The 26,605-nt window shown below is 38.7% G+C and overlaps 1 protein-coding gene across 1 annotated transcript; it reads right to left on the bottom strand.

The window, feature by feature from the left end:
- Window positions 1-1,058: 1,058 nt before the first annotated feature.
- Window positions 1,059-2,318, bottom strand: LOC131238834 (uncharacterized). The gene is made up of 2 exons (XM_058236430.1): window positions 1,856-2,318; window positions 1,059-1,747 (listed from the first exon to the last, which is right to left on the bottom strand). Exons 1-2 carry the CDS (start codon window positions 2,316-2,318, stop codon window positions 1,059-1,061), a joined length of 1,152 nt encoding a protein of 383 aa, XP_058092413.1.
- Between the last annotated feature and the right edge of the window lie 24,287 nt (window positions 2,319-26,605).

Here is a 26,605-nt window from a genome sequence, read left to right as displayed (position 1 = left end):
AAGGGATCAGCGAATAGAGAAAGGGATGTAATTGGATGCATGGGGCCATGAACCAACGAGGAGAAGCACCACTTAATCCTGGAGATCGTAGCGAAAGCTGAGATGGGCTTCCTGTCAAACTTTGCAGCATTTCTGGACTTCCAGATTCCCCAGCAAATGATCCCTAGAAGTAGCCCTGCAAGAATTGAGTGACTAATTTTCCAGAGACCAATCAAGGACCACCAATGGATCAGCCTGCTATGAATAGACTGAGATTTGGATGGAGGAAGGACACAACATACGCCAAAAAATTCCTGACTGATGTCGCCAGCTTACTGGACAGGAAAAGATGAGGAAGCGTCTCTTTAGATGGAAGTTACATGCCATCTTCATCGCAGCAGACACACCTAGAGGGGAGATAGATGTCACGGGATCTGATAGCACTGTCAACCGGGACAATGTTCGATCTAAGCCTCCACAAGAACAACGAGATTTTTGGCGAAAATTTCAGATGCCATTACCATTTTGACCAAGGGCTGCACTGGCTACCAACACGGCAAAGATCCCAGGTCGATTTTACTATGAAGGACCTCGACACCTCAAGAGGCCAGATGGAGTAGTCTACTCCATCCGATAGGCGGAACCTTGCATGGAAGATGAAATCAATCACCTGCTGAGGGAGGAGGGCTTAGGTAGATGATGAAGGGAGGGGACCAGAAGGGCTATGACTTCATAGACTTCCAGCAATTGTAGGCCAAAGGGACTGGACTGTCTGCTTTGCTAGGCAGCGGGCCTAAGCCTGACCAGTTATCCAGCTAGAATTTACAGTGCCCATTGCCTAACATCCGCTACGCATTGTCCTCGATGAAGGGGAGAAGTCGTCTAATGCTTTTCCAGAGGGGGAGGAGAGTAGAGAAGGGCTAGACTGTCTTGCCTGGGATAGGTCCGAACTGTATTGGGCTCTAGTGAACCTGACCCATAAGCTCGAGTCACTCCTAAATCTGGCATTCCATGCCATCTTGGACCAAAGGGCCTTCATGACATCTTTAAGCTTCCTTATACCTAGACGGCCTTATTCCTTAGGCCTGGAAATGGCCTTCCAGCTTGACCAATAGAGCTTTTTCTTGCCCTCTGCCCAGCCCTAGAAAAAGTTGGCGAATCGCCTCTCCAGCTCGGATGGGATCGACAATGTAATTTGAGTAGCTGCCATGGTGAGCACAGCTCCCAAGAACATGCTGGATGAAGACTACCCTTCCAACCTGTGAGAGACACCTAGCTTTCCACCCACCATTCCTATTCTCCACTCGGTGAACTAGGGAGAGCAAATTAGATCTCCTGACTCTGCCATGGATCAGCAAGACTCCCAAGTAGATGGAGCATAGCCCTGCTTTACGAACCTGAAGGGGACTCTCGATATTTCTGATTCTAGCAGATGATAATTTGCTGGAGTAAAGGAAGGAGCTCTTTGAAAGGTTGATCTTTCGGCCCGAGACAACTTGAGAAGAACAGAGAAATCTTTTCACTTCGTGAAGAGAGACTAGCCCCCCATTGAGAAATATAAGGGTATCATCTACGTAGAGGAGGTGGGAGATAAGTGGGCAGCCCCTACTGAGCTTGTAAGGAAGGCAGGAACCGCTAGAGACCCATTGTGCAAACCCTTTACTGAAAACCTTTATAACAATAATGAATAGGCTGGGGGATATAGGGTCACCTTGTTGAAGCCCTCTCTCGGATTTGAAGAAACTGGAAGCTGCCCCATTTATGAGAACTGAAAACGAAACATTGTCTTAGCATTTCTCAATCAGAGAAATCCAAGAATCAGAAAAACCAAATTGTTTTAGGACTTTTTTCAGGAAATTCCACTCAATCCTATCACAGGCCTTTTCCATATCAAGCTTCAACACAATATTCCCTCCTCTGATCTTCCTATTTAGGTCCCTTATCATCTCTTGGGCAATAACGAAATTCTTTGCGATAGAATGACCTTGTACAAATGGCCCTTGCTTGCGAGAGATGAGCTTAGGTAACACTTTGCTGAGCTTAGACGTTATCATCTTGGAGAAGATTTTATAAATACAATTGCACAGGCTGATTGATCTAAAGTCCGCAAATTTCTTCGGGGTTGGGATTTTAGGGATGAGACAAATATGAGATACAGAGAAGGCTCGAGGGAGATCTTCACCACTAAAAAGGAAAGTCATCACTTTGAGAATATCTTGGCCCACTATATGCCAGCTACCAATGAAGAACGCCCCTAAAAATCCATCAGGGCCACGAGCACCATCCCTAAGAAGGGAGCGGACAGCAAGATGGACCTCCTCTAATGATGGCGGGGACATTAGAATATTATTATCTTCTTCTGAAAAAATCTTAGGAATAACTGACAGAAGATGATAAGTGTCTAAAGTGGATTATGATTTATAAAGAGCTTGAAAAAAATCTACCATAGCCCCTTTAATAGTCAGAGGATCGGCCACCCGCTGGCCCGAATCCAGCTCAATCGATCGAATTTCCGCTCTCCTTTGTCTCTCCGATGCTAAGGAGTGGAAAAACTTTGTATTTCTGTCTCCCTGCATAAGCCAGTTGTTTATGGACTTCTATTTCCAAAAAATCTCCTCCCTTGGTTCTAGGTGGGCCAGGCAATTCTTGGCTTCCCTAAGCTCAACCTGAATCTCCTATGTGGACCCCACATGCCTAGAGGGATGCTGGATTTTCTACTCTATATCTTCCAGCGCTCTCTTTGCTTGCTTGATCTGATCGAAGACATTTCCATAAGACTCCTTATTTCAACTTCTGAGAGCGGTCTTGACATTCTTGAGTTTGGCTATTATGTTGATCATGGGATGTGGAATTGACTCCCTCTCCCAGGCCGTCTTCACATGGGAGAAAGCTTCATGGAGTTCCCACATTCTCTAAAAGCTAGATTAATTCCAACTTGTTAAGTGCTTGTGACATCCAATCCTCCTAGTAGCTTTGCCCAACCATGAGGATCACCTAGTATAAAAATCAACCCTATCCCTTCATTAAGGGAGCCACAATATGGATACATCTAATTTTTGCATGAAGTGTTCCTCGTGGTGGGGCCAACCTATTAAGAAGATTGGATGTCACAAGCACTTAATAGGTTGGAAGCAATCCACTGGGTGGACTATAAACTGCAGTCCAACCCGTTGGACTTGAGAGTGCATATTTCCCTCTCTCTCTCTTTACACACACACACACACACACACACACACACACACACACACACATACACACTCTTATACTTTGAGGAACTGTTTCACATTAGAACTATCACCTTGTGAAACCTCTTAAGGTTTAGAAATTAGCCTAATCAGAAAATCAAGTGGACCATGGCAAAGTGTGAGGGGACATGCACCTTTGGTTTTCACCGAGGCCCGCCTAAGTCGCAAAACAATAGGATGTTTTGTCCAACCAATCATCTAAGTTAGATGAAGGGTTTGTGTAGCCTAGATTACATATACACTTCACAGGTGATGAGTTCTTAAAGGGTTCTCATCAGAACCTCGTTTTGAGAGAAACTCCCTGCATATGAAAAATTTTCTCCTAGGAACCGATACTCATGAGGATTGGTGAGAATTCATTTCACATGATGTGTATAGGCAATCTAGATCATACAAGAACTTCATTTGGCTTGGATGAAGGGTTGGGTAAAAAAAAAGTTGTTTTGCAACTTAGGAGGGCCTTAGTGAAAATCAAGGGTGGAAATTCCCTCCCACTTTGCTATTACCCACTTGATTTCCCGATTAGGCAAACTTTTGGGCCCTTGGGGTTTCATGAGGTGACTAATCTAATAGATAGTTTGAATTTTATGCACACATCACATCGGACGAGTTATCATGAGAGCTAGTTCATATGAGAACTTTTGTGTGTTTGTGTATGTGTGTCTTTACATATATACAAAGATATATGCATATTTCACTGGCGGAAACTGTCATTTTTCAAGTCCTTCGCATGGAACCTACTTATTTACCTTCTGTTGAGAAATCTCGAGTTATCAAATGGACGAAACCAAGAAGAGGATGGCTAAAACTAAACATTGACGGGTAGTCGAGAGGGAACCCAGGTGAGAGTGGAGGAGGGGGAGTTTGCAGGGAGCACCTTGGGCGGATGATCTTTGCCTTCCATAGAAACTACAGAAGAGCAACGAAGATGATTGCGGAAGCTCAGGCTATGCTTGATGGCATAAACATCTGCTCCAACCTGGGCCTTTCAAACATCATCGTTGAGTTCGACTCCAAGCTTATTGCAAATGCTGCTAGAGATCCCACGACCCCCAGTCCTTGGAACATATGGCACAAGATGGGTGCCATCCACTAGAAGAGCTGCCCACCAAACCTCATTTTTAAACACATCTTTCGCGAGGGTAATTCGGTAGCGGATGCCTTAGCCAGGTTGGCCAACGACAGGTGCGCTAACTAACTATTCAGGTACCGAGCATATCTTCCAAGAATAATTTGGGGGTCATTGACACTTGACAATATTGGGTTAGGAAGCATCAGGACCATTTGACATGGAACTCATCGGTGGCAGTAGGGAAGCTCCCTTTGACTCTGGTCCTCATTCCTTTGATTTGGCTTTGATTTTGATTCTAGAGGATAGTCTATTAGTCTAATTTTGATCTTAGCCTAGTGTGTGATATTGGTATATGATAGGCGAGGTCCAAAATTTTTTGTTGGGACCCGCCCAAATGGTTGTACAATCTTTTGCAATTTATAAATCTTAGGTGGTATAAGTCCACCTTTCTTAAAAGAAAAAACGATATTTATATACATATATGCATATATGCACATATATTTACATATACGTGTGTGTGTGTGTGTGTCTACACACATATCAGGCACGCTCATTCATTTCTTTGTAATCATGTATTTACATGTCATTGATAAGAGTGAATTAAAATCAGACAAAAAATAAACAAAATATGGAACTTCACACTTGTAAATCAGGAAGATGTAACTGCACAATCAATCTTCTAGTATACTATTGGGACGAGGCATGCATTAAGTCAATTTCTTCGAGATAGTTCGCTCCCTTCAGTGCATTGAATCAGTGAAGAAGGCATCAACGTTATATCTCCATGACACAAACACCTTAGCTGATGGATCACCAAAGTGTGCATAGGCAGTGGCGGTCCCCCACTCCAAGCCTTCAAATAAAATCCCAACACCAATTTGTATTGCCAAAAGATATATAAGGGTTGCTACAAGAGATGAGAGAGTGAGAGAGAGAGAGAGTGAGTGAGAGAGAGAGAGAGAGAGGTTTATTGTTGTGTAGTTTTGAAAAAGGGAACAAACTATGGTTATATAGAGAGCTTTAATGTTTGTCTGTTACAAATTTGAAAAGAATTCGTAATGTTGGACTGTTATGAGTGCACAAAATTGTAACACCCATGTGTTACAAAAAGAAATATTTCTCTTGAAAAGAACACGTGGGAGGCCAATCAAAATCACAAAGAAGGGTCCCGATCAAGCCTACTGGTGGCTGAGTCCCCCCACTTCCCCACTCCTCCACACACATGTGCCCTATTAACTAGTTTCTAGATTTTCCTCCCAAGCCATGCTTGTACGAATGTACGGGATCGTGCACAGTAATGCAATAATACAAAAGGCTATAAAGAGGGATACTGTATAGCCACAACTTTCTTCATTTTCCTCTCTGATGTGGGATAAGGAAAAGAACATGATAAAAGTAAAATAAAAAAGGCTACAAAAGTGCTTCATTTTTTATTTTATTTTTTCCTTTAAAAAAATATATATATACTAATAAAAAGAAGATTAAATTGATTAAGGAATGTTTTTTTTTAGGAATCATCCATTGTTATTTACAAACTCAGACTTTAGATCAATGGTTTGAATTGATCAAATAAGGGCTTTACAAGAAGGATACACAATACAAAGGGCCGCGAGGGTCCAGGCCTCCGACTCTAAAGCATTACTACTTGCGACCAATTTTCTTAAATAAAAAAGACCCAGATTTCCAATTGAAGATCCATTAAAAGTGAACTTGTAACACCAAGAGGAGGATGATTCTAAAACAATGTCATTCGTGGTTATTAAAATTTCAGTTATTTTTTTCAAAGATAACTTTATATTATTAAATACTATGAAACAACAATTACATTTGGGTTACCACAAGGAAAGAAAAGGAGGTGGCAATTATCTCTTTCAAATATTCCCAAGGCCCACCTTGTCTATGAATAGGGCCCCTTGCAAGTCAGTGGGAAGGTCTGCCACCTTGCTAAAGAACCTAACAACTTGGGACCCACTGCCTAACTAGCCAACCCGTGGGCTACCCCATATAGCCTCCCATGGAGTGTGCTTAACCATGTCAATCCAATACCACATCCTCCACATATTAGTGAAACCTTTGTTTACCATGTCAACCATAAATTTAGAGTCACTTTCCACTATGATTTTGGATTTTGGTGAATCCACGCTCCACACAAAAGGCTAGACCTTCGGCCAAGGTCCGAACCTCAGCCCGGGTGTTACTCCCCACACTATAACCATAGGAACTACTATTGTAAAAACATATATAGGCCCCACCATGATTTTTTTATGGCATTAGCTCTCTCTCTCTCTCTCTCTCTTTTAATTTTTATTTTTAAATAAGCGATTTATTGATATAGAAAACAAGATGTACAGTTGCAATCTTTGGGCCTGCTCCAGCAAAATTCTAGGGTAGACCTATCATGTACTACACCTAGCACTAATAGCATCTTCTCTGATCATCATGCACACACTCTTATATTTAGGTATGGTAAAAAAAATAGGCCAATCCATGACTCATGTAGTTGAGCAATAAAACTACACAAACCTTCACCTCCACACTTTAGATGAATAAGCTAAGAAAATTGAAATTTTGATAAAAATTGAAAAGTCTAAAATTTGTGAAAGTTTGGGTCAACAAACCTCTATTCTAAGTTTCTTGATCTTGTCTACAACACCTTTCAAAAAATTTAACACTCGAAAGAAAACCTCTAAAGGTAGGCACCGAATTTCAATAAGAAATTTCTTTACGACTTCACTCATTATGACAGGGTAAACTAGGCTTATCTCAAGCAAGCTCTCCTCAGATTCAGATTTAATGACAAAAGTGTGAAGCTCCTTGAAGAATGTTGGACCAATAATTGGTTTTCCATTCTTATAAATGGCGAAGTTACAGGTTTCTTCAAATCGTCTAGAGGACTCTGTCAGGGAGACCCTCTTTCCCCGGCCCTATTCATCATTGCAATGGAGGCTTTCTCAACTAATTTGTCTAAGCTGTTTGCGGAAGGTCACTGCCTCCCTTTTCATTTCTCGCAAGGTAGCCCCACCTTGACTCACCTCCTGTACAGAGATGACATATTACTTTTCCTTAATGCCAGCAGATCTTCTTTGAGAGCAATGAAGAAATTTATGCGCATCTTTCAAGCGGCGACAGGTCAGAAAATCAATGTAAATAAGAGTAGTTTTATTTGTTCTACGAAGTGGCCAACTTTAAAAATCAGGATCATGAAAGAGGAGCTGGGCTTTGGCAGAGCAAGGGATGGTATGATTTATTTAAGGGCCCCTTTGCTCAGGGGTAGAATTAAATCTTCAGACTTTCAAAGCTTAATGAATAAGGTCAGCAATAGGGTAGCAGGTTGGGCTGCCAGACACATTTCTCAGGCTGGTCAAGCGACGTTGATCCGTCATGTCTTAGCAAGCTACCCAATCCACATAATGGCAGCGGTACACATTCCAGCCCAGGTAATTCAGTGATTAGAGAGTAAGTTCGCCGATTTCTTTTAGGGATGGGCCGAAGGAAAGAAGAAGTTCCATTAGATTATGTGGCATAAAGCTTCCAGACCGAAAGAGGAGGGGGGTCTGGGAATCCAAAATCTGAGGGAGGTCTTACATGCCCTTCGTTTAAAGCTTGCTTGGATTGCCAAAAATGGAAATTTGCAAGGGCCATGGGCAAAATTGATGCATCACAAATACGCCAGGGATTTGCAGGAGATCCTCCATTTGTCTGCCCAGCACAACGCCTCTTCTATCTAGAAGAAAATCAGGGCGTTCCTTCCTGTTATCCAAGAATATTCCCACAGGACAATGGGGCGTGGAGAAGCAAATGTATGGAGAGACAGCTGGTGTGATTTGGGTCCGCTGGAGTAGTATGTAGAAGGCCACATCCCTATCCATCTACGTGATCTTCAGGTGAAAGACCTTCTAGGCAGGGCTGGTCCTTTACCCCCATCCAGGATATTTCATTTCCTGCCTCAGCATAAAATAGATGAAATTTTCTCAAGGGGCTTTGCTACCTCCAAAGAACCGGCTGAGAGTGTTTGGTCGCAAGATCCAGCTGGCAAATTCACTTTGAAATCAGCGTGGAAGCTACTCAGAGGTTCCTCCAACTCTGTCTCGTGGGGAGACTAGATTTGGCAAAATCATTTGCCCCCAACAATAGCTATGTTCATTTAGAGGATGCTTCAAAATGCCATTCCAGTGGACAGCAGAGTCCAGACAAAGGGTATTGCGTTGGCTTCGAAGTGTCGTTGCTGTCATCAGGATACTTCTTATCAACACAGCAGGGAGACGATCAATCACCTTTTCCTGGAGGGGCATCAGGCGGTCAAAATCTGGTCACATTTCGAAAGGCATTGCGGCGTATCCACCTCCTCCAGAATTTCAATATTTGCTAGAATCCTACATTGGAGAAGTACTGAGGCTCCAGGTTCCTCTCCTCAACAGATCAGATTCACCCTCCCCTTGATTATTCTCTGGGAACTGTGGAGAGCTAGGAATGAAGCAACCTTCGGCAAAAAGATGATGAATGCCCGGCTCTCAATTGCTCGGATAAATTGGTGGGCCTCCCAATCTATCCAAAACTTTCAGATGCTTTCTCAGCCCTCTATTTGGAACAGTCTACCGCCTATTTCTCCTTCTCCAGGTATTCCCAGATCGGCTTCCTCGGTGATCAAGTGGATGCATCCAACCCCAGGTTAGGTAAAATTAAATGTTGATGGGTCGGCGAGGGGAAACCCAGGTAATTCTGGCGGTGGCAGTATCTACAGGAAGGATGATGGATCATTGCTTTTCGCTTTCTCTGTGGGTCATGGGTTTGGATCAAATAACTCGTGGAATTGTGGGCTGTTTACGATGGCATGGTCATATGCTTAGAAAAAGGTATGAACAGGGTAATCGTTGAGATGGATTCTAAGTTAGCAAAAGGGATTTTGCTGGGAGAAATGAGATGCCCCTGGAAATGGAAGCCTTGGGTTGACAGGATTAATGCGGTAAAGAAGTCTAGATTCTTTTCCTTCAACCACATTTTTCGGGAAGGTAATGGTCCGGCCGATGGTTTGGCAAAAGAAGGTGTCAATCATTTATGAGCATCTAGGTTCCATTCATAGGGAGGTTAGGGGCCTGATTTTCCTAGATAAGGTCGATCTTGGAACCATTCGCTCCGTTAGTTAGCCTCCTCGTCCCTAGTTTCTTTTGGTGGTTTAGTTTTGCCGTAGCGATAGGTCGGCAGTCTTTTCTTTTTGGGTTCTCCTTTTAGCTTTAGGTTGTAAAACCATTCTCCTTTGATGGATATAAGGGGTAGGTGAGGCCCGTCTCTTTTTGCTGGGACCCACCCGAAAGTCTGTAAATTTCTGTGGTTAATGAATAGGTGACAGGAGCCCACATTCCTTAAAATAAAAAAAAATTTAAAAAAAAAAACCTAAAAGAAAAAAGATAAAAATAAACATAATTAGAGAAAATTCTGATGACGATTATGATAAATTAGATTACACCACTCTCTCTGAAAACCAAAATTAGAAGAGAGTGGTAATCAGAGGAATTATGAAGTTCAAATAAATAGGTTAAATTAATCCCCTTTTTGAACATCTAAAACTATATAAGAACTACTATAGGTGTGCAACACCTGTAGACTTATTGTTTAAAGAAATTCCTAATATCAGACATCACAATTTCGATTATGAAAGATTATAAGAATGAATATAGATGGGATGACTGAATATTGGCTTGTTTAATTGTGCCAAAACATGTTTATGTATTAAAATGGCCTAGCCATATGTCCTAGAGGGGGGGTGAATAGGACTATGCCAAATTAAAATTATAACAGCGGAATAAAGAAAAGAGATAGCCAAATAAAATAAATCAATTCACAATGTTGAAATAAAATCAACCTCAATAAACAAGTATTGAGAGGTTGATACAAATTCAGTTCTAAGGACAACCTTACACCATAAAAACCAAAGGTTTATGGTAGGACAACTTTATTTCTAAAACGTCCTTTGTATCAAAAACTCAATCTGAAGAGAAATAAATAAATAGCAAGGAATTGAAATAAATTGTAGGAATTTAAATCTAAATTATTACGACATTCTCCACACTTGCTTAAAATGTAAATTTTACAATATTCACATCCACACATACATCCTACAAACTTGAATGATAAAAGATATGAATTTAAGCAAACATTCAAACCACAAGACAGAATTATAGTGGTTCGCCTGTGGGTACACCAACTGTTTCACAACAGCCACACAGATTGCTACTCCACTCTTAATATCCTCACATAAGGGATATTAGCGTTCACTATCAAAATAGGTTTCACAGGTTCACCTAAAACCTTCACAATTGTGTCTTTTTAACTTGGGCTTACACAATCCAAAAACTCACACTTTTTGAGTTTTCTGGCTCTCCTCAGATAACCAACACAATGAGATTTTTCTGGCTCAATCTTAAAAGAAACCAAAAGAATGTAAATTACATAAAAGTGAAATACCTGGATTTCTCCTTTTTGTAGTAGCCCGGTAGAACCAATTGGAGTAGATGTTCGAATCAACGTTCAATGTCCAGTACTCACTTTACAATGGTTCTAAGTTCTAATTGATTTTAAATTAAATAAAATGGGCGTAGCTCTATTTGATTTTGATTCTAAGAAGAAGGAATACAACAATTCTTCTTTTCAAATAAAATTGGAATATAGGAATAAAATCAAATAAGAAAGGCTAACAAAAAGAATATTAAATATACACAGCGTAGCTTAAAATGAACAAACTTATCTCAGAGTGGAGGCTTGAATTTTCTTGAAATTAATCAATGATGAAACTCTGAAATTCGTGTTCAATTTATAGATGAAAGGATCACGTCTACGACTGGTCTTAGGAACCCTTCGACTGGCCGTAGAACCAACGACATTTTGAAATTTTTGAGCGCGATCTTAAAAACTGTTCTACAACTAGTCTTAGGGAGTCTACGACTGGTCGTGAACCACCTACGACCAGTCGTAGCTAACCCAGGACTGGTCGTAGTCAACTAAGTTTGGTTTCTGGAGTTTGAGTCGTAGTTCTAGGACTGGTCGAAGGTCGAGATGTGACCTCCCTATGACCGGTCAAACAGTCTCCAAGACTAGTCGTAGAGTAACCAAAAAATTTTAAAAATCTTCAACAACTTAAGACTGGTCATGGAATTTCTTGGATTGGTCGAACTATTGCTAGGACTAGTCGAACAAGGTCCAAGACTAGTCTTAGATCAGACCAATTCATATAAATAGGTTCATTTTGAATTATGTATATAAAATGACCTATCCTAAGGTCTATCATACCTGGGACATGAAGTATGAACATTGAACTTCATCCTTTCAGATATAGGTTGACCTTTGAACCTTATGAAGCTTGAGATCTCTATCTTGATGTAGCTTGATCTTGAGATCTTCGAAAGCTTGAACTTAAACTTCATCTTGAGTTGTACTTGAGTCTTGAAATGTACTCTTCTTATCGATGTACCTCTGAACATTGATGCTTAAAGTACGTGACTTTACATTTCTTGAAGCAGAGCACCGTACATGTCTTGAACCATTGTGATGCAGTGTCTTGATCATATATATATATATATATGAACGTACAAACACAAGACACAGATAGAGGTTTTGGCACAACAAAATTTGATAATCAGAGAAGCATGAGACCATAGCACTTACATGTATGCCTATGCATGCATAACAAGTAATAATTCCCAAGAAGATGCTCTGAGCCTTATTAAAGCAAGTTTCCCGGTCAATTAAGAGGACAATTGGATTATTATCTCATGGAATATCAAAGGAAATCAATGAAAGTATATATTAAAAGAGATGAACATGCCATTATTATTCTGACTGAATCAGGAGAACCAAATCAGGATAAAATATATACATTAGTGTTAAACATTATAAAACATTTTTTTTGTAACACTCAAAGATTTAGGAGATAAATCTCAATGTCTGCTTATAATGTAAAATTCCTAATAATTTTAGATGATAAAAATATATTTTCCTTTCAAAAGTCTTCTCACTGGAAATAAAAGTTCATCTCAAGGCTTCATCCTTTATTTGGTGAAAAGGTAAGGAGTGTTCATTGGGAAAACAACAATGGAAACCTTAATTATAATAGGTACAGTTATGGGGATCTAATTTAAAAGATAAATCAAGTTAGGTTATATATGTGTAATGATTTAAAATAAAAAAATCAATTATATAAACTGAAGAAGATTGAAAAACAAGAATTAATTGATTTTGGTTTTCAATTTGGGTATCTAACTTTGATTACTCAATCAAAAGGAAAAAATCAAACTCTAATTTGAAGAGAGAATTAGAGAGAAAAATAAAGATACATACTATAAAAGAAGTAAAAGAAGACCTAGATTCAAAAAAACCTAAAAATAAAAATTCTAAAGCTCCGACTTATTATAAATGCAAGAAGAAGAGTCATTATGTGTTGTAAACAAAACACTAAAAGAAAAGTAAATGAAGTTACTATAGATAATCAGGAAAATGATAAAGAAAATCTTAATAAGAGAGAACAAGGATGAACTAGAAAAGAATATATATATATATATATATATATATAGCTCCGAAGACAAATTTGATTGTGCATTACATTGCAACTCCATTAAATCATCTTTCTCATGCCTTTCAATCAACACTCTAACTATTCAACAAGAATTATTTTCAAACATGATTTATGAAACTCCTAATTCTACTTCAAAAAGAGAATATCTAAAAAAGACCTCTAAATAATCTAGATAATTAGTCAAGAGTTTAAGAAACTAGAAAGCCCATAAAAACTCCTTTTACAATGTGAGAATTGTTCAATAGAATTATAATAAAAGAATCCTCCAAAATTACCATATCTTATCTTCAAAAGGAGTTAAATGAAATAAAAATAGAATTAGAGAAATTAAAAAGAAGAATTGAAATATGAAGATGGAGAAGTGAGAAACCCTCTTTAATGTATATTTGGGTGTCATCTGGATGATGGTTCTTGTATATTTTCTTTACAATAGGTGGCCCCGAGCCTAGTTTTATTTTGCTCTTGGGGTCACCCGAAGTACAGTACTTGTATCTTCTAAAACCAAAAATGAAATATACCTCTTTCGTTTTAAAAAATAAAAAAAAATAAAAATAAAAAAAAATAAAAATAAAAAAAACCCTCTTTAATGTAATAATGAAGAAGAGGAAGAAACCCTCACTCAATACCAATTTAAAAAACAGTATAGAAAACTAACGATAAAAGTAAAATTGTTTAAAATAAAATCTAGTTGTTTTTTTTTTTTTTCTTCTTCTTTTTGTTAGCTTGTTAGTACACCCACTGTCAGTTCACACTTCACTGTTAGCCACCATGCCAAGTCCTCATTGTTGAAACGAGGTATCTTTCACTCAGTCTACCACTTGAGCTATGGATCAGGGTGTGAATCTAGTTGTTTAATTGATAGTGGTGCTGATGCTAACTGTATCCAAGAACAATTAATTTTAATTCATTATATATGTATGTATGTATGTGTGTGTGTGTGTGTGTGTGTGTGTGTGTGTGTGTGTATCAAAGAGCCTAACTATGTGAATCTTAGTTTGTGGATTTGAGGCACACATTGGCCTATCCAACCCATTTGTGTGTGTGTGTGTGTGTGTGTGTATCTACACACGCACACATAATGTATCAAAGAATACGATAGACAATATTTAAATGATGAACACAACATAGGCAATGTCTAATAAGTGAAGGAGAGATAAATGAGCTTGCCCTCCAAATAAAAATATGTATGTATGTATGTATTATGTGTATTATATCTTGGGAGTTGTGCAGAATGGATCATCATTATAAGCAAATAAGTTGAGCTTGTTGTTATGTTTATGTGAAATCTACTCTGACCATAGATGTGTCACATAATTTTAGTACTAGGGCCAAAAGATCACACTAATAGGTGATTTAAGTGGAGAAAACCAATGAAAACAATTGAGAGTAAATACCAACTGATCATTTCAATAGGTCTCACGTAATAGTAAGATGGACTTCTTTTTTTGCCATGGTCATAACATTGGTGACATACCTAATAAATAAACTCGATTTCATGTACATAACATGTTTGGCCTTTTACAATCCAATCAATACTTGATCCCATTCATTTATGTATCACACTCCCAGTTTTTGACAAGAAGCAAGGGGGAAAGCGAGTAAAGTCTAGGCCACTTGTTTAGAAGACTCCAAACGGTCAGTTTATTAGCACATAAAATTTTAAAATCTATAAATAGCAATATTTATCTTAAAAATCTCATTTACGGCACTTGAAATCTCAAAGGCTATAACTTTCTTGAATCAAATTGAATAGGAAAAAATGTCGGCTTACTCCTGGCTTAGTACAATAGTGTAGATATTAGGATAACCTATCTATGACTAAACATGTAAGCGTATATATACACATGATGTTTTGTGCACACGTGTCAAGTCCAAGTCATTAAGTGGTAATGCACATGTAAAATATCCCACTGGCAAAAGAACAATAAAGAAGAAGAGGAAGAAGAAGACAATGCATTTTTTTTTTCTTCCAAAGGTGTTCGATAGTTCAAAAACCAAATAATTTGAAAATTTCTAGCCCATAAGAGCCACAAATGTTACAGAATTTTCGGTTGCTCAAATGATATATTCTCAACCTACACTACTGACATTGGGTGTAATGTTTTTGCCATTTGTTCTCTATAATTCGTACATCAGATGGATGGTCCAGATACACTAACAACGCATGTTGACTACACTACAAAGTTTCCCTCATTGTTGTACTTTTACGTAGAGTTACTCTTATTTTTTGTTATATTTTCTAAATATCAAAGTTTTAAATGATAAATACTATCACAACTCAAAATTCGCCACTCGAGTATTAGGGACTTTGATCTTGAATTCGAGGGTGTGAGATAAATAAAGTATGATTTATTAATTATTTAACTTCACATTCACATTTACTTTTACATTCACTTTCTCATTTACATTCACATTCACGTTCACTTTCATCCATTGTTTAATGATAAGAAGCTAATATGTACAAAATCATTATAATAGTTATAATATTCATGTTTTAAATCATCACTCACTACTCTACTAATCAAATCTTCAATAACTGAGTTCAATGGTCATCTATAGAGACCTTATTACATTAATTCTTCAAAAATGAAATAAGAAACTAAATTATGAAATAATTTTCTATTATTCTCCTTCCTAAAAATTTTTTCTCTAGCTCATCACTTGAAACCGAATATTCTTAAATGAGTGAGCTACAAAACTTGGTGAGAAACTCGCATGGTTTAACACGTGTTATCAATATTTCAAAATAAAATAAAGAGATGTCATAAAACCACGAAGTAAATTAAGTTTTTAATTAAAAGAACATTATAAATTATTCATTTACAAAACACATATACTAGGATGAAAATGTATAATTATTATATCAATCACAATCTATTTATTTATTAAAATTCTTATAATTTTTTAAATCTAGTTGGCCAACACGTAATACCTGCAACTTGATCCTACTTGAACTGTACACCTCCAATACCTTCCGTGTGTCATCGAACATTTTTGGTAGGACACGAATCGAGTGCGCAAGTATACATCCAAGAGAATGGAACCTTGGGAATGCAAAACCTATGTTAACACAACTGCGTCGTTGCTATAAATCCAACGGTACTCTTCGTGCATTGATGCGGGCACTCGAATCTGAGTTATCACAAAAAGAGCAAGCGACGTATATGTGTGCAATCAGCCTTAAAAACCTCGTAAATAGTGGCATAATTTCACCTTTTTTTTTATGAAAATCCACAAGCTAATGAAATTTCTTAATAATGATAAGTTAAGCTAGCTTAGGGCTATATTAATGGTGCCATAATATAACCCTAAGCTAGCTTAACCTATCATTATTAATCCTTAATAAAAGTAAGGGCTACTTTTTCATAAAATTAATGCTTTTCCTTGAAAAATGAGAGAAATCCACCTTACGTTTTCAAAAAAAATAAAATGATTAAGCCTTATTAAACCACACTTAAGAGCCTTAACTAATGAATTAGATGGTATAAAGATACCATTATTAAGCTTAATAAAGCAATAGGAGCCAAAAGTCAACAAAATCCCTCAAATTAAGGGGAACTTACCAACGCATATTTTCTATATATAAAAAAAAGGCCTAATCTTATTAACATTAATATTATATAAGTGTGCTTAATAAAGCCAAAGTAAAGGTTAAATTAAGGCTAATAAAGTGCATGCACAAAAGTCAACCATCTTTTCCTAAATTTAAGGGGGCCAAGTATTTTGTCCCCCTACCTTTCTAGAAAAGCAACTTGAAATTAATTAGGGCGTCACTAACACCCTTAAACCTTGATTTTCTTCTAATTAAGTACTAATTTATAAACCTCGTCCTAATCACCTTTTCTTCTATAAATAGCCTTTCCCTAACCTAATTTTTTGCACGTAAGTGCCCAAATTCCATCCATAGTTTCAAGCTGAGAGAGAAAGAAAGAGGGAGAGAGAATAGATGCCGTGCCTCAGAACCACTAGTCCTATACAACCACTATACTTACTAGATCTGGCACGCAAGTAGCCGAAACCCAGGATTGGCACTTGACATCCACACACTAAGTCCTAAGCTCAATGTCTGACTAAGTAATTTGAAAGATAGATCTCACCATTTATTCTCAACAGTAGGTGTTGAGGGTCAAATATTGCATATCAAACCCCAGTTACTGCCTGGATTTACGAATATGGTACTGCTTAACAGCCCGATTTAATCGTGTTTGTGATGCAGAGTGTATTTATGAGTTCGGATTGAAATAGGATGTTAAAAGTAGGGATTTAATGCCCATGATCACCAAGGAAAGGGACGGACCCCAGGGGACCAAGATCGACAAATTTACATGCCAGAGACCCGAGAATTTCGAGAAACTGAAGCTCCAGTGGCCTGAAATTGGTACAGAATACAAGATCACAGGGTTCCCACCATCCGTTCAGCTCGAAACTTCATATATGGCCTGAAGACCTTAAATAAGCCATACACGTCAAATTTTGGTAGTGGGATACCTGTGGAAGTGGTCCAACGGTCAGATCAGCCTATGAATTACTGATCTGAGGCCCACCTGATATTCAAATATGCTTCAAACTCAGGCTTTATCCACTAGATGATATGAGAAAAGATGTGAACGGAACGGATTTCTCATGACCATCATGATGATGGCCCATGAGCATCGCATGTATAGAGTGTATGTGCACTCAACGTGCACTGGATGGAGAAACCCGGTCAAAGTCGGTGTTGACCGACTTCTTACACAAAAATGGCAACTGCCGTTATAGCGAAGTTGCGCTGTCATCATCGGTTGATGTTGTGGGCCCCACCCATTGTCCATATGAAAAATCCAAACCATTCATCGGATCCATAAAGGCCTGCTCACCAAGTCCTAGGTGACGAAATTTCAATGTACAGCAGATACTGATTTTTAACCACCCAAACGTAGGACGGACGGCTGAATGAAAACATCCATGGACCACAACGAATCTGATTCAAAACCGATCATGTCCGACCGATTTTTCAAGGGAAATTCAACGGACGATGTGGATTTCCCAACCGAACTCGATCATGGACCCCACCACTCAATCAGCGCAAACCCATATACGCAGTCCCCTATTTTTGGCTTCTTGCGTAATGAACGGATGCTGTCCGTTTTACGGAAGACAGTGGGCCACCTCTGTCATCTGTACGGCTAATCTAAACCGTCCATCTTGTAGATGGCCTCGAATATGACAAACCCATGTTGAAATTTCGGACCCATACGTACACACGTATGCAGTACGGAGGCCACAAACGGATTGCACTACAATGTTCAAAAGTACTTTTATTGTGTTTTCTCCACTGGGCCGCGTCAATGAATGTTCAAAACCACCCATTCTTGACCAAAATTTCATCCTGAATATAATGGACGGGGTGGATTTCCATGAAAGCACCTCTGTGGGGCCCACCGATCACGACAGCGCTGGACGTGCGAAAGGTTACGCACGTCCACGAAATCCAGTTTTTCAGGCGGTTGTGGCCCACCATCTTTGATCATATGGCAGATCTGAACCATCCATCGTGTAGGCCAGCCAAACTACTTCCAAGAGACGTTAATTTTACAGAAATAATGTAAAGAACGCGAGAGTTATGAAGCCCCGAACTTGGCTGTGAAAAGGCTTTCGCCGCGCGTGCGATAGCTTTCCAAATCCGATTTCCACCACTCCAACAACTATACAAAGAGTTCCGAAATGTGGAGAAGGGGGAGCTTGGGAAGCAGGGACGTGGAACAAGAAGAAGAGAGAGAGAGAAACAAGAGCAGAGACGGGTTCTAGCCTTTCTTCTTCTTCTTTAGTTTCCTTTGTTTATGAATTTTTCCAGAGATTATAGCCTCATCATGTCCATGAGTGGCTGAACCTCTTAGCTAGGGCTAAGAGGTGAAGCTTGTAGCGTGATGGGGGACTCTTTCGCTTGTGTTTTGTATTCATACTGACTTGATACTGATTATAATTTATTTAAGGGAGTGTTTTTAGTTTTTAATGGTCTGTTGTGGCTAAAATTACAATGGGTCTGCAATGGCTTTGAGCATGTTCCTTCCTTTTATGTTTATGACGTTAGGAAGCTCTGTTGTTCACCATCGTCTCCTGGGCATGTTAGGATGACGATACCCTTCCTAACCTTCATAGCATGTTGATTGGTTGGTAATTAGTTTAATTTTGTTGTTTGCTTTTTCTCCTGGGTATGGTTTGGTGATGGAATCCATTCTAATTCATATACTTTTCATCTTTTTAAAATTATATCAGAGGAAGTTCAGTTTAATTTCCATGATTTTTGAAGCAGACATAAGATCTCCCTGATCTCTACAAGTGGATCCTCTAAATCCCTAGTTTCTTATCTTTGATTTCTCTTAAGTTTTGCATTAATCTCTCACCATTATTCATCAATTTATATTTGATTTAGATTTCATCTTAGGCTAGTTCTATTAATACCTAGTTTCAGATTACTTACAGGTATCAATCCCTTAGGATTCGACCTCGGTCTCACTGAGTTTATTACTACATCACAACCCTATACTTGGGGAGTGAACAGTAGGACACTATTAGAGATATGATAAGTAATAATTGTACACAAGCAAATTGTATACTACAAAAATATAAAAGTACATTGTTTGACTGCATGATACAAATATACATAACATATATACAATCTAAAAGAAACAAAGGTTGAATTAGTCTCCCAACGTGTCACCTAGCTCTTGGCTGCTACCCGTGGTTCTTCTTTAATTTTATTACCTTAAGTGTTTAAAAAGCCAAATAAGTTTTATGGCTTAGCAGGTTCATGTTATTATGATAACCATATAAGATAACTAATATGAAAGTAAACTTATGAAGTTAGTATGCAAAGTGATGTCTGAATGAATGGTATTAAAAAAAAAAACTATACGTGGGATGCATAAATAACCACATGCCAACTATAAAAACCTCCATAGACAATCATCTTACCACAGACTTGGCTGCACTATCCATGATTATTAAGAATCACTATACTGCTGGAACTCGGGATCCACCGAGGTTGATGCCCAATTCGCATGCCAGTAATGGACCCCATTCATGCTTCTCCTCACTTCTAGGTTAGATTAATCCCCATTTGCCACATCAGCCTTGTGGCGAGTTGAACCTACCCCTTCTCAACCTGGCCTCATTGGTGGGAGTCAAATCCATGACCCATGTATCCACCCGGCCTGCCCCAATAATGAGGCATCCTTAGGTAGCATCAGGGTTTAAAGACTTTTAATCCAGGGGTCACATCAAACAATTTGTGAAAATACATTTGAATTAGTGTTTTAGACCTTTTGTAGGTTGTAAATGTTTATGGTTAACCAAATTTAAAACTATTATATTAGTAAAATTTGGTATACTCATAGGATGATTGCGACAGCCGGGAATGGAGTAGGCACATAGTCAAACTACTATACATCATTGTGCAATGGGCTGAATGATTTTTATTTGTAGTTGTTTCATTTTGCTAAAAGATTATGGATGCCTATCCTTATTGAAACTATCATCTTTCTTAGAATGCACACATGATGTTTCACTATAGTTCCATTTTTGTCTTGAGTTAACTTGATACATCCATTCATATCTTTGTTTAATTATTTTATTTGAGTAATCAAAGGTGGCTGATTGTGATTTAAATTGAAAGTTTAAAAAGTTCTTCTCCCCCCCTCCCATTTAGGACTTAGCCTTACTTTCTAACTCCTAAAGTAGCGACTATTGAAAGACTTTAATTTCGCAAATTAGTCAAGGATAGCTAAGAACTCAAGGCATGCCACTATGTAATATGCAAGACTAATAAAGAGTTAAGTACTTGGGCAACCAACTCCTACATCGAGTTCTCAACTTGTGATCGGATTTGTCTCATAGCTTCTTACTTTCGACAAGGCAATGCTTTCATCCACTTGCTTAAGTATAGGTGAATCAAATTATAAATCTTAGAGTTTCTAATTTAGGGTGCTTATTCATAATTTTAGTTACCATTCTGTTTTATCAATCAACCTTATTCTCTCTATGTCAATCAACCTTATTCTCTCTATGGAAACACTCTACCAACGCCTTAATTTTAGATAACCACAAGATTGCTTTGATAGTCACTTTCTCATTAGAGCATTTGATTAGCCAAAGAATACCAAACATTAGTGAAAATGTTTTCATGCTAGCATAATTGCTAAGACATTGGATTATCTTTTAATGTGGATAGCCCTCCAATCATTCATGATATTAAGCCATGTCTTTCAATTAAAAAAAGCTAGGGTTATGGGTTACATGCAAGTGAGGGGAGAGAAAACATGGAGAGAGTAGGGGTTTCAATGGGCCAGGTGAGCCTAATGATATCCAAATCTGACTGATAGGTATGGGTGTAGGTATGTTTATAGCTAATTTTCTTTTAGCCCAACTACGTCAGGTGTGGGCACAATCCAATTGATACCCAAGCCCATTCATTTATGTGTTACGAGCATCCACACATACATATGCACGCTCCCACTCTCAGAGAAGGAGCAATGGAGAAGCAGGTAAAATCCAATGAAGCTGCTTGTTTGGATGAGTCCAAATGGTTAGTTTATATGCTTATAGATTTATAAAATTTGGAAATACTACAATCTATTTTAAAAGTCTCATTTATGTCACTTGAAAAAAAAAGTCACATCTCTCTTGAAACTAACCAGTCGAAACTGTTAATTTGCTTTTGGCTTTGTGCATATAGTATAGAGATTAGGATTCACTCCTATGACCAAGCCTGTGTGCATATACATGTAATGTCTTGCGTGTGCACATGCTAAGTCCAAGTCATTAAGTGCTGATGCCCATGTAGAACATGTTCCTGGTTAAAAATAAAACGGAAGAAAAAGAAAAGGAAGATCAAGAAGAAAATCCATGCCTGTTTTCTTTTTCTTTTTCATGCAAGGGTGTTTGACAATTCGAAAAGCAAATTAGTTGAAATCCCAACCCATAAAAGCCCCGCACAGTATAGAGTATCCAGTCGTTCCATTGATATGTTGAACATGCGCCATTAACATTGCGTGTAATATTTCTACCTTTGTTTCTATAATTGGTCCACTAGATGGATGGTCCAGATTCCCCATCAGCTCAAGTTGACTACACCACAGGGATTCTCTTGTACTTGTTATACTTACTTTTGTTGTATTTTCTAAATGTGAAAGTTTTAAATGATAAATATATCACTATCCCTTATTCTCTTTGTAGGTGGAAGCCGCATGCCAAACTTATGCAACTTTAATATAATAGACGAAGAAAAATCAGGTCAGTTGCACCACACCCCTATAATATAAAGGGATATATATTTTATCGGAGAAATAAAAGTTCATAAAAATCCATGTAATACAGTAGGTATATAACTCTAATTAAATTATTCAAATTGTGGGTCCCACTACTCCTAATTTGTTTTCTAGTGAACATATCTAGATGATTAAAATGAAAACTAGTCATTTGTCCAAATTTAAGGATAAATGGTTAGATGGTATAGGTGTTGAGTATTAAGTGTTTGTGTCCATGATAAACATGTCACTTGCCCAAAAGATAGGTCAATCTTATCATAAAATGGACCACACACCTATGTTGAATCTTAAAATTCATTCTTAGCTATTTACATGTTTATCATAGCTCATCCTATTAATGGTCTAGACTTCCCGGATGCATATGGTTTTTGTTGCTATTCTTTGAAACTCCCCTCTATCTCATTAATGTTATGGTGTGCTTTAATATTCCTCTCTATCTCATATTAATGGAAATGCTTGCATGTTAGTGTAATTGCTAAGAGATTGGATTCTCCATTGATGCGAACAACTGTGAGACACATGTTCATGTAATATTCTCTGTATGATTAGTTTTTAATACTGGTATACCTAGGACGGACTGGATAGGCGAGCACTAATCATGACCTTATTTTTGTATTGCAATGACTCGAGACTTATATCATGGTAACTACATTGGCATTGTAATTCCAACGTCGTGCGGCAGGCCTTGTTCCGATACCCAGTTTAGGAGTTACGAGCATTTGCATAAATCGAAGTGGACACACATTACAATGTGTGTATGCATGACGAATGGGGCCCACCTGTAGGAATCTTAGCATATCCTGATGCAATCATTTCTTCCAAAACCAAAAATGCCCTCTTCACCTTTTCCCCAAGCCTCATACACCCATTTCACCAATCCTACCAAAAGACCACAAATACCCCTACTTTAACCCCTACACCCCCTACAAAGACTAAAATGCCCCTACTTTTCTTCCATTCTCCATAAAAGCAAACCCCCAAAGTCAAACCCTACCACCGTTTTCATTTTCCCACGCAGACCCATCCCCATGTCACCTTTCCTCCCCATTTTACCCCTCTTTCTTTCCCTTTCTTCCCTTCATATACCGCTTTTTTTTTGTACAAAACCCTAAGCCCTCAAAACTGTCAAATGTCAACAATTTTTCTAGCTAACAAAGGGAAAAAAGAGAGAGGAAAAGAAATAGATGATAAAGAAAAGAAAAGGATAGAAAAGAGATTAATACAAACAGAAAAAAGGAAGAGATTAAGAGAGAAATAGAGGGATTAAGAGAGAGTTAAAGTAGTTAGGGGAGAATCTTGGAGCGAATCCAAACTGTTCGTGTGCATCCCTCTCTGATCCAGCCGTTGAAGTGAGGGCATAGGTTGATCCACCTGTTGTTTTATTTTCCTTACTTGATGATGGGTCCACCATGTGGGACCCATCTTGATGTATGTTGTATGGCCTTGTCATCCCTCCATTTTTATTAAGGATGGGATCCACCATGATCTTTACGTTCCACACCATTGATCCATTGAATCTAGATCCTCTGCTTGGCACAAATAAGAAATTCATGTTTTTCTGCATCATGATTGGTCCATGTTATCACTAATGCTGTCAGCAGTGCTACATTAAATGCAGCGTGTGATGATGTGGCTTAATCAGATTGCAACAAATAAAAAATTCTTATTTGTGACAAGCAGAGAATCTACATTCACATCCATCTAGCCTTATCATTTTAGGCGTTGACCCTAAAATTAAGACAAATCCAAATCTCAAAAGGATCACACCAAGGGAATCAGTGGGGCAAAATGTCCACCCCTTAAAACTTGCTTGGGCCTACTATGATGTTTAATGTTTTGGCCTAACCAGGGGTTGTGGGACCCACTATGGAGTCGCACCATGATGCATATGTTACGCCTAGGTAGCCCACCTGAGTTGGCCACCAAAAAGGGATACGGGCCTTTGTGGGACAATTGAGACCATGACAGGCTTAAATTTTAGGTGAAAGAGTAAGTGGGGGCTGGGCCCACTTTGATTTTGTTTCTCACTACCTTAGAGGATTGTGGAGCCCACATTGGACTCCCATCATGGTGTACATGAGATACGTAGGTGACCCACCCAATTTGATCATCGGAAAGGGCTACTGGCTTCGTGGGCCAACTTGAAATGTGTTAGATCTAAATTTCTGGTGGACTACATCTGTTGGGCAGCATTGTGGGGTCCCACCTTGATGTAGTTGTTGTATCCACGCTAACCATCCATCTTGTCAGCACAAATAGGGCATGTGGGGCCCAATTTTAGGTGACAACACCACGGAAACAGTGGTGATTGGATGTCAATCTTCAAAAACTTCCTAAGGTTCACTATGATGCTTATTTCATAATCAACTTGTCTGTGGGGCCCGCTGTGGACCTCGCCATATTGTATGTGTTCTATTCAGGTAGTCTACAATGGACCCCACATGATGTATGTCTTATCCATGTTGCCTAGTGGCTGTGGAGCCCTTCTTAATGCATGCATTTTATTCACATTATCCATTTATTTATCATCTCATTTTAGAGCATGGACCAAAAAATGAGGCAGAACCATGGCTCAAGTGGACCCCATGCTAGATAGTGGAGCCTACCCACATTGTCCAGCATGTGGACTCCTTGAGGACAATCGTTGGGGCTCATTGTGGTTTCCACTACAATGTCTATATTTTATCCACATTATACATTCATTCGTTAAATCATTTTAATGTATGAACCCAAGTGTAGGGCCCATTCAAGTCTCAAGTGGGCCATGCCACATGGACATCTCCATCTCTAGTGGGGCTTGCAGTTTAGGTCCCGCTCTCTTTATATTGAGCCCATTAAGGGCCAATTAGCACATATATTATGGACCCTATTTTGTATACACTTGCTAACCCGATACACGATCTATTCCCATGTAGCACACACCCAGAATGCAACAATAACCAACTCCCATCATGTTGGGCATATGATCATGTTTAGGCCATTGGATTAGAGGCTAAATTAGAGTCATAATTGGACCCTTAATGTATCCCCGTGACTCGCTACAAAGGAACCCTTAGCTTATAAAGCTTGCATATGATAGGAGCATGTAACACCCATTAAAGTTGGATCCAAGGGGACCTGACCTAGGCCCATGCTTTCTTTATCAATGTGAACATGTATATGTGTAATGTGATTGATAATATGTTAGTGTACTTAGCATAACAACTTGACACACTTAATATGCTTAGGGCAATGGGTACTATACTCATTCATATGTTCATATACATCATATGTATGCCTCACTATGGATGGTATTGGATCATAACGTACACTCAGGCTATGGGGTCATGGATGGTACTCATATCTAGTTGCCTAATACAAGGAAAACTTGCAATTATATGCCTTATGGCTTGAGGTACTTAGAGGACCCATACCAGATAGGGTCATCCAGATGTAATATGGTTCATATGACTAGTGCTTGGCTTGGATATGATTCATGAATTTCACATTATATTTGTCATGATTGCATACACACCCTAGCAGCATTGGAGTTATGGCCACCATAGTTGTATTGTGGTTGATAGGTATGGATATTAAAAGTATGTTCTAAGCACTTGGGGGCTATGATGTCCTTGGATGAAAGTCTTTAAACCCTATGGTACCAATAGGATGGTACAATGTCTAAACCAAATGGATTCACATGCGTACAAGTGCCAAATACCAATAGACCATGTCTCCTATTGTGTTGGGGTTAGTTGGAATGGGATACGACCTAACCTGCCTGGAGTGTGTAAAGGAGATTAAGGTCCAGTTTGACTATCTCAGAAATAGGTCTACTATTGGAGAGCCAGGTGGGCATTGGCATACCACTGACAAGGTGAGTAGTGAGGTCTCCTATGTTTGCATGTTCCTACGATGCAATTTGGTAGCTATGTACTAGACCTCGGTGATGTTTCAGTCAAGAACTGTTCTAATATGCATATTAGATGAGGATTGGCATGTTTCTGTTACATCGATTGCATATAAAGCTTAGCCCAACTAATGAAAGTGGAAAACCCCCCTTACAACTTCCATTAGATAGTGCACAACTGGAAGCAAAAAACTCCCATTACAACTTTCATTGTAACACTCGCAGGGTCAATCCACCAAGTCAGATCCCAGTGAATGCATGATTAGTTTCTCTTTAAGTTAAGTCAAATTAACATCCATCTGGTTTAACAATGCCCACAATCAATGTCACTCCTTGTCCCATTCCATTGTCCACCATACCCTAGAATAGTCTTTTTCCTTCTGCAATGGAGAATCGTGGAAGGGAGTATACATCCTACTCATGACACTACACATGGCTCACATTCCATATCAACCATTAATGGATTCACCATAGATTAACAATATTCAATAATTGGATCCTCCATAATCCATATAAACCATACACATGGTATTCCAAACCATACACAAT

This window comes from Magnolia sinica, chromosome 3 (assembly GCF_029962835.1).
Source record: "Magnolia sinica isolate HGM2019 chromosome 3, MsV1, whole genome shotgun sequence".
In the NCBI taxonomy this organism is placed as follows: domain Eukaryota; kingdom Viridiplantae; phylum Streptophyta; class Magnoliopsida; order Magnoliales; family Magnoliaceae; genus Magnolia; species Magnolia sinica.
Note: the sequence above shows the minus strand (reverse complement) of the source record. Positions and strands in the feature narration are given on the sequence as shown.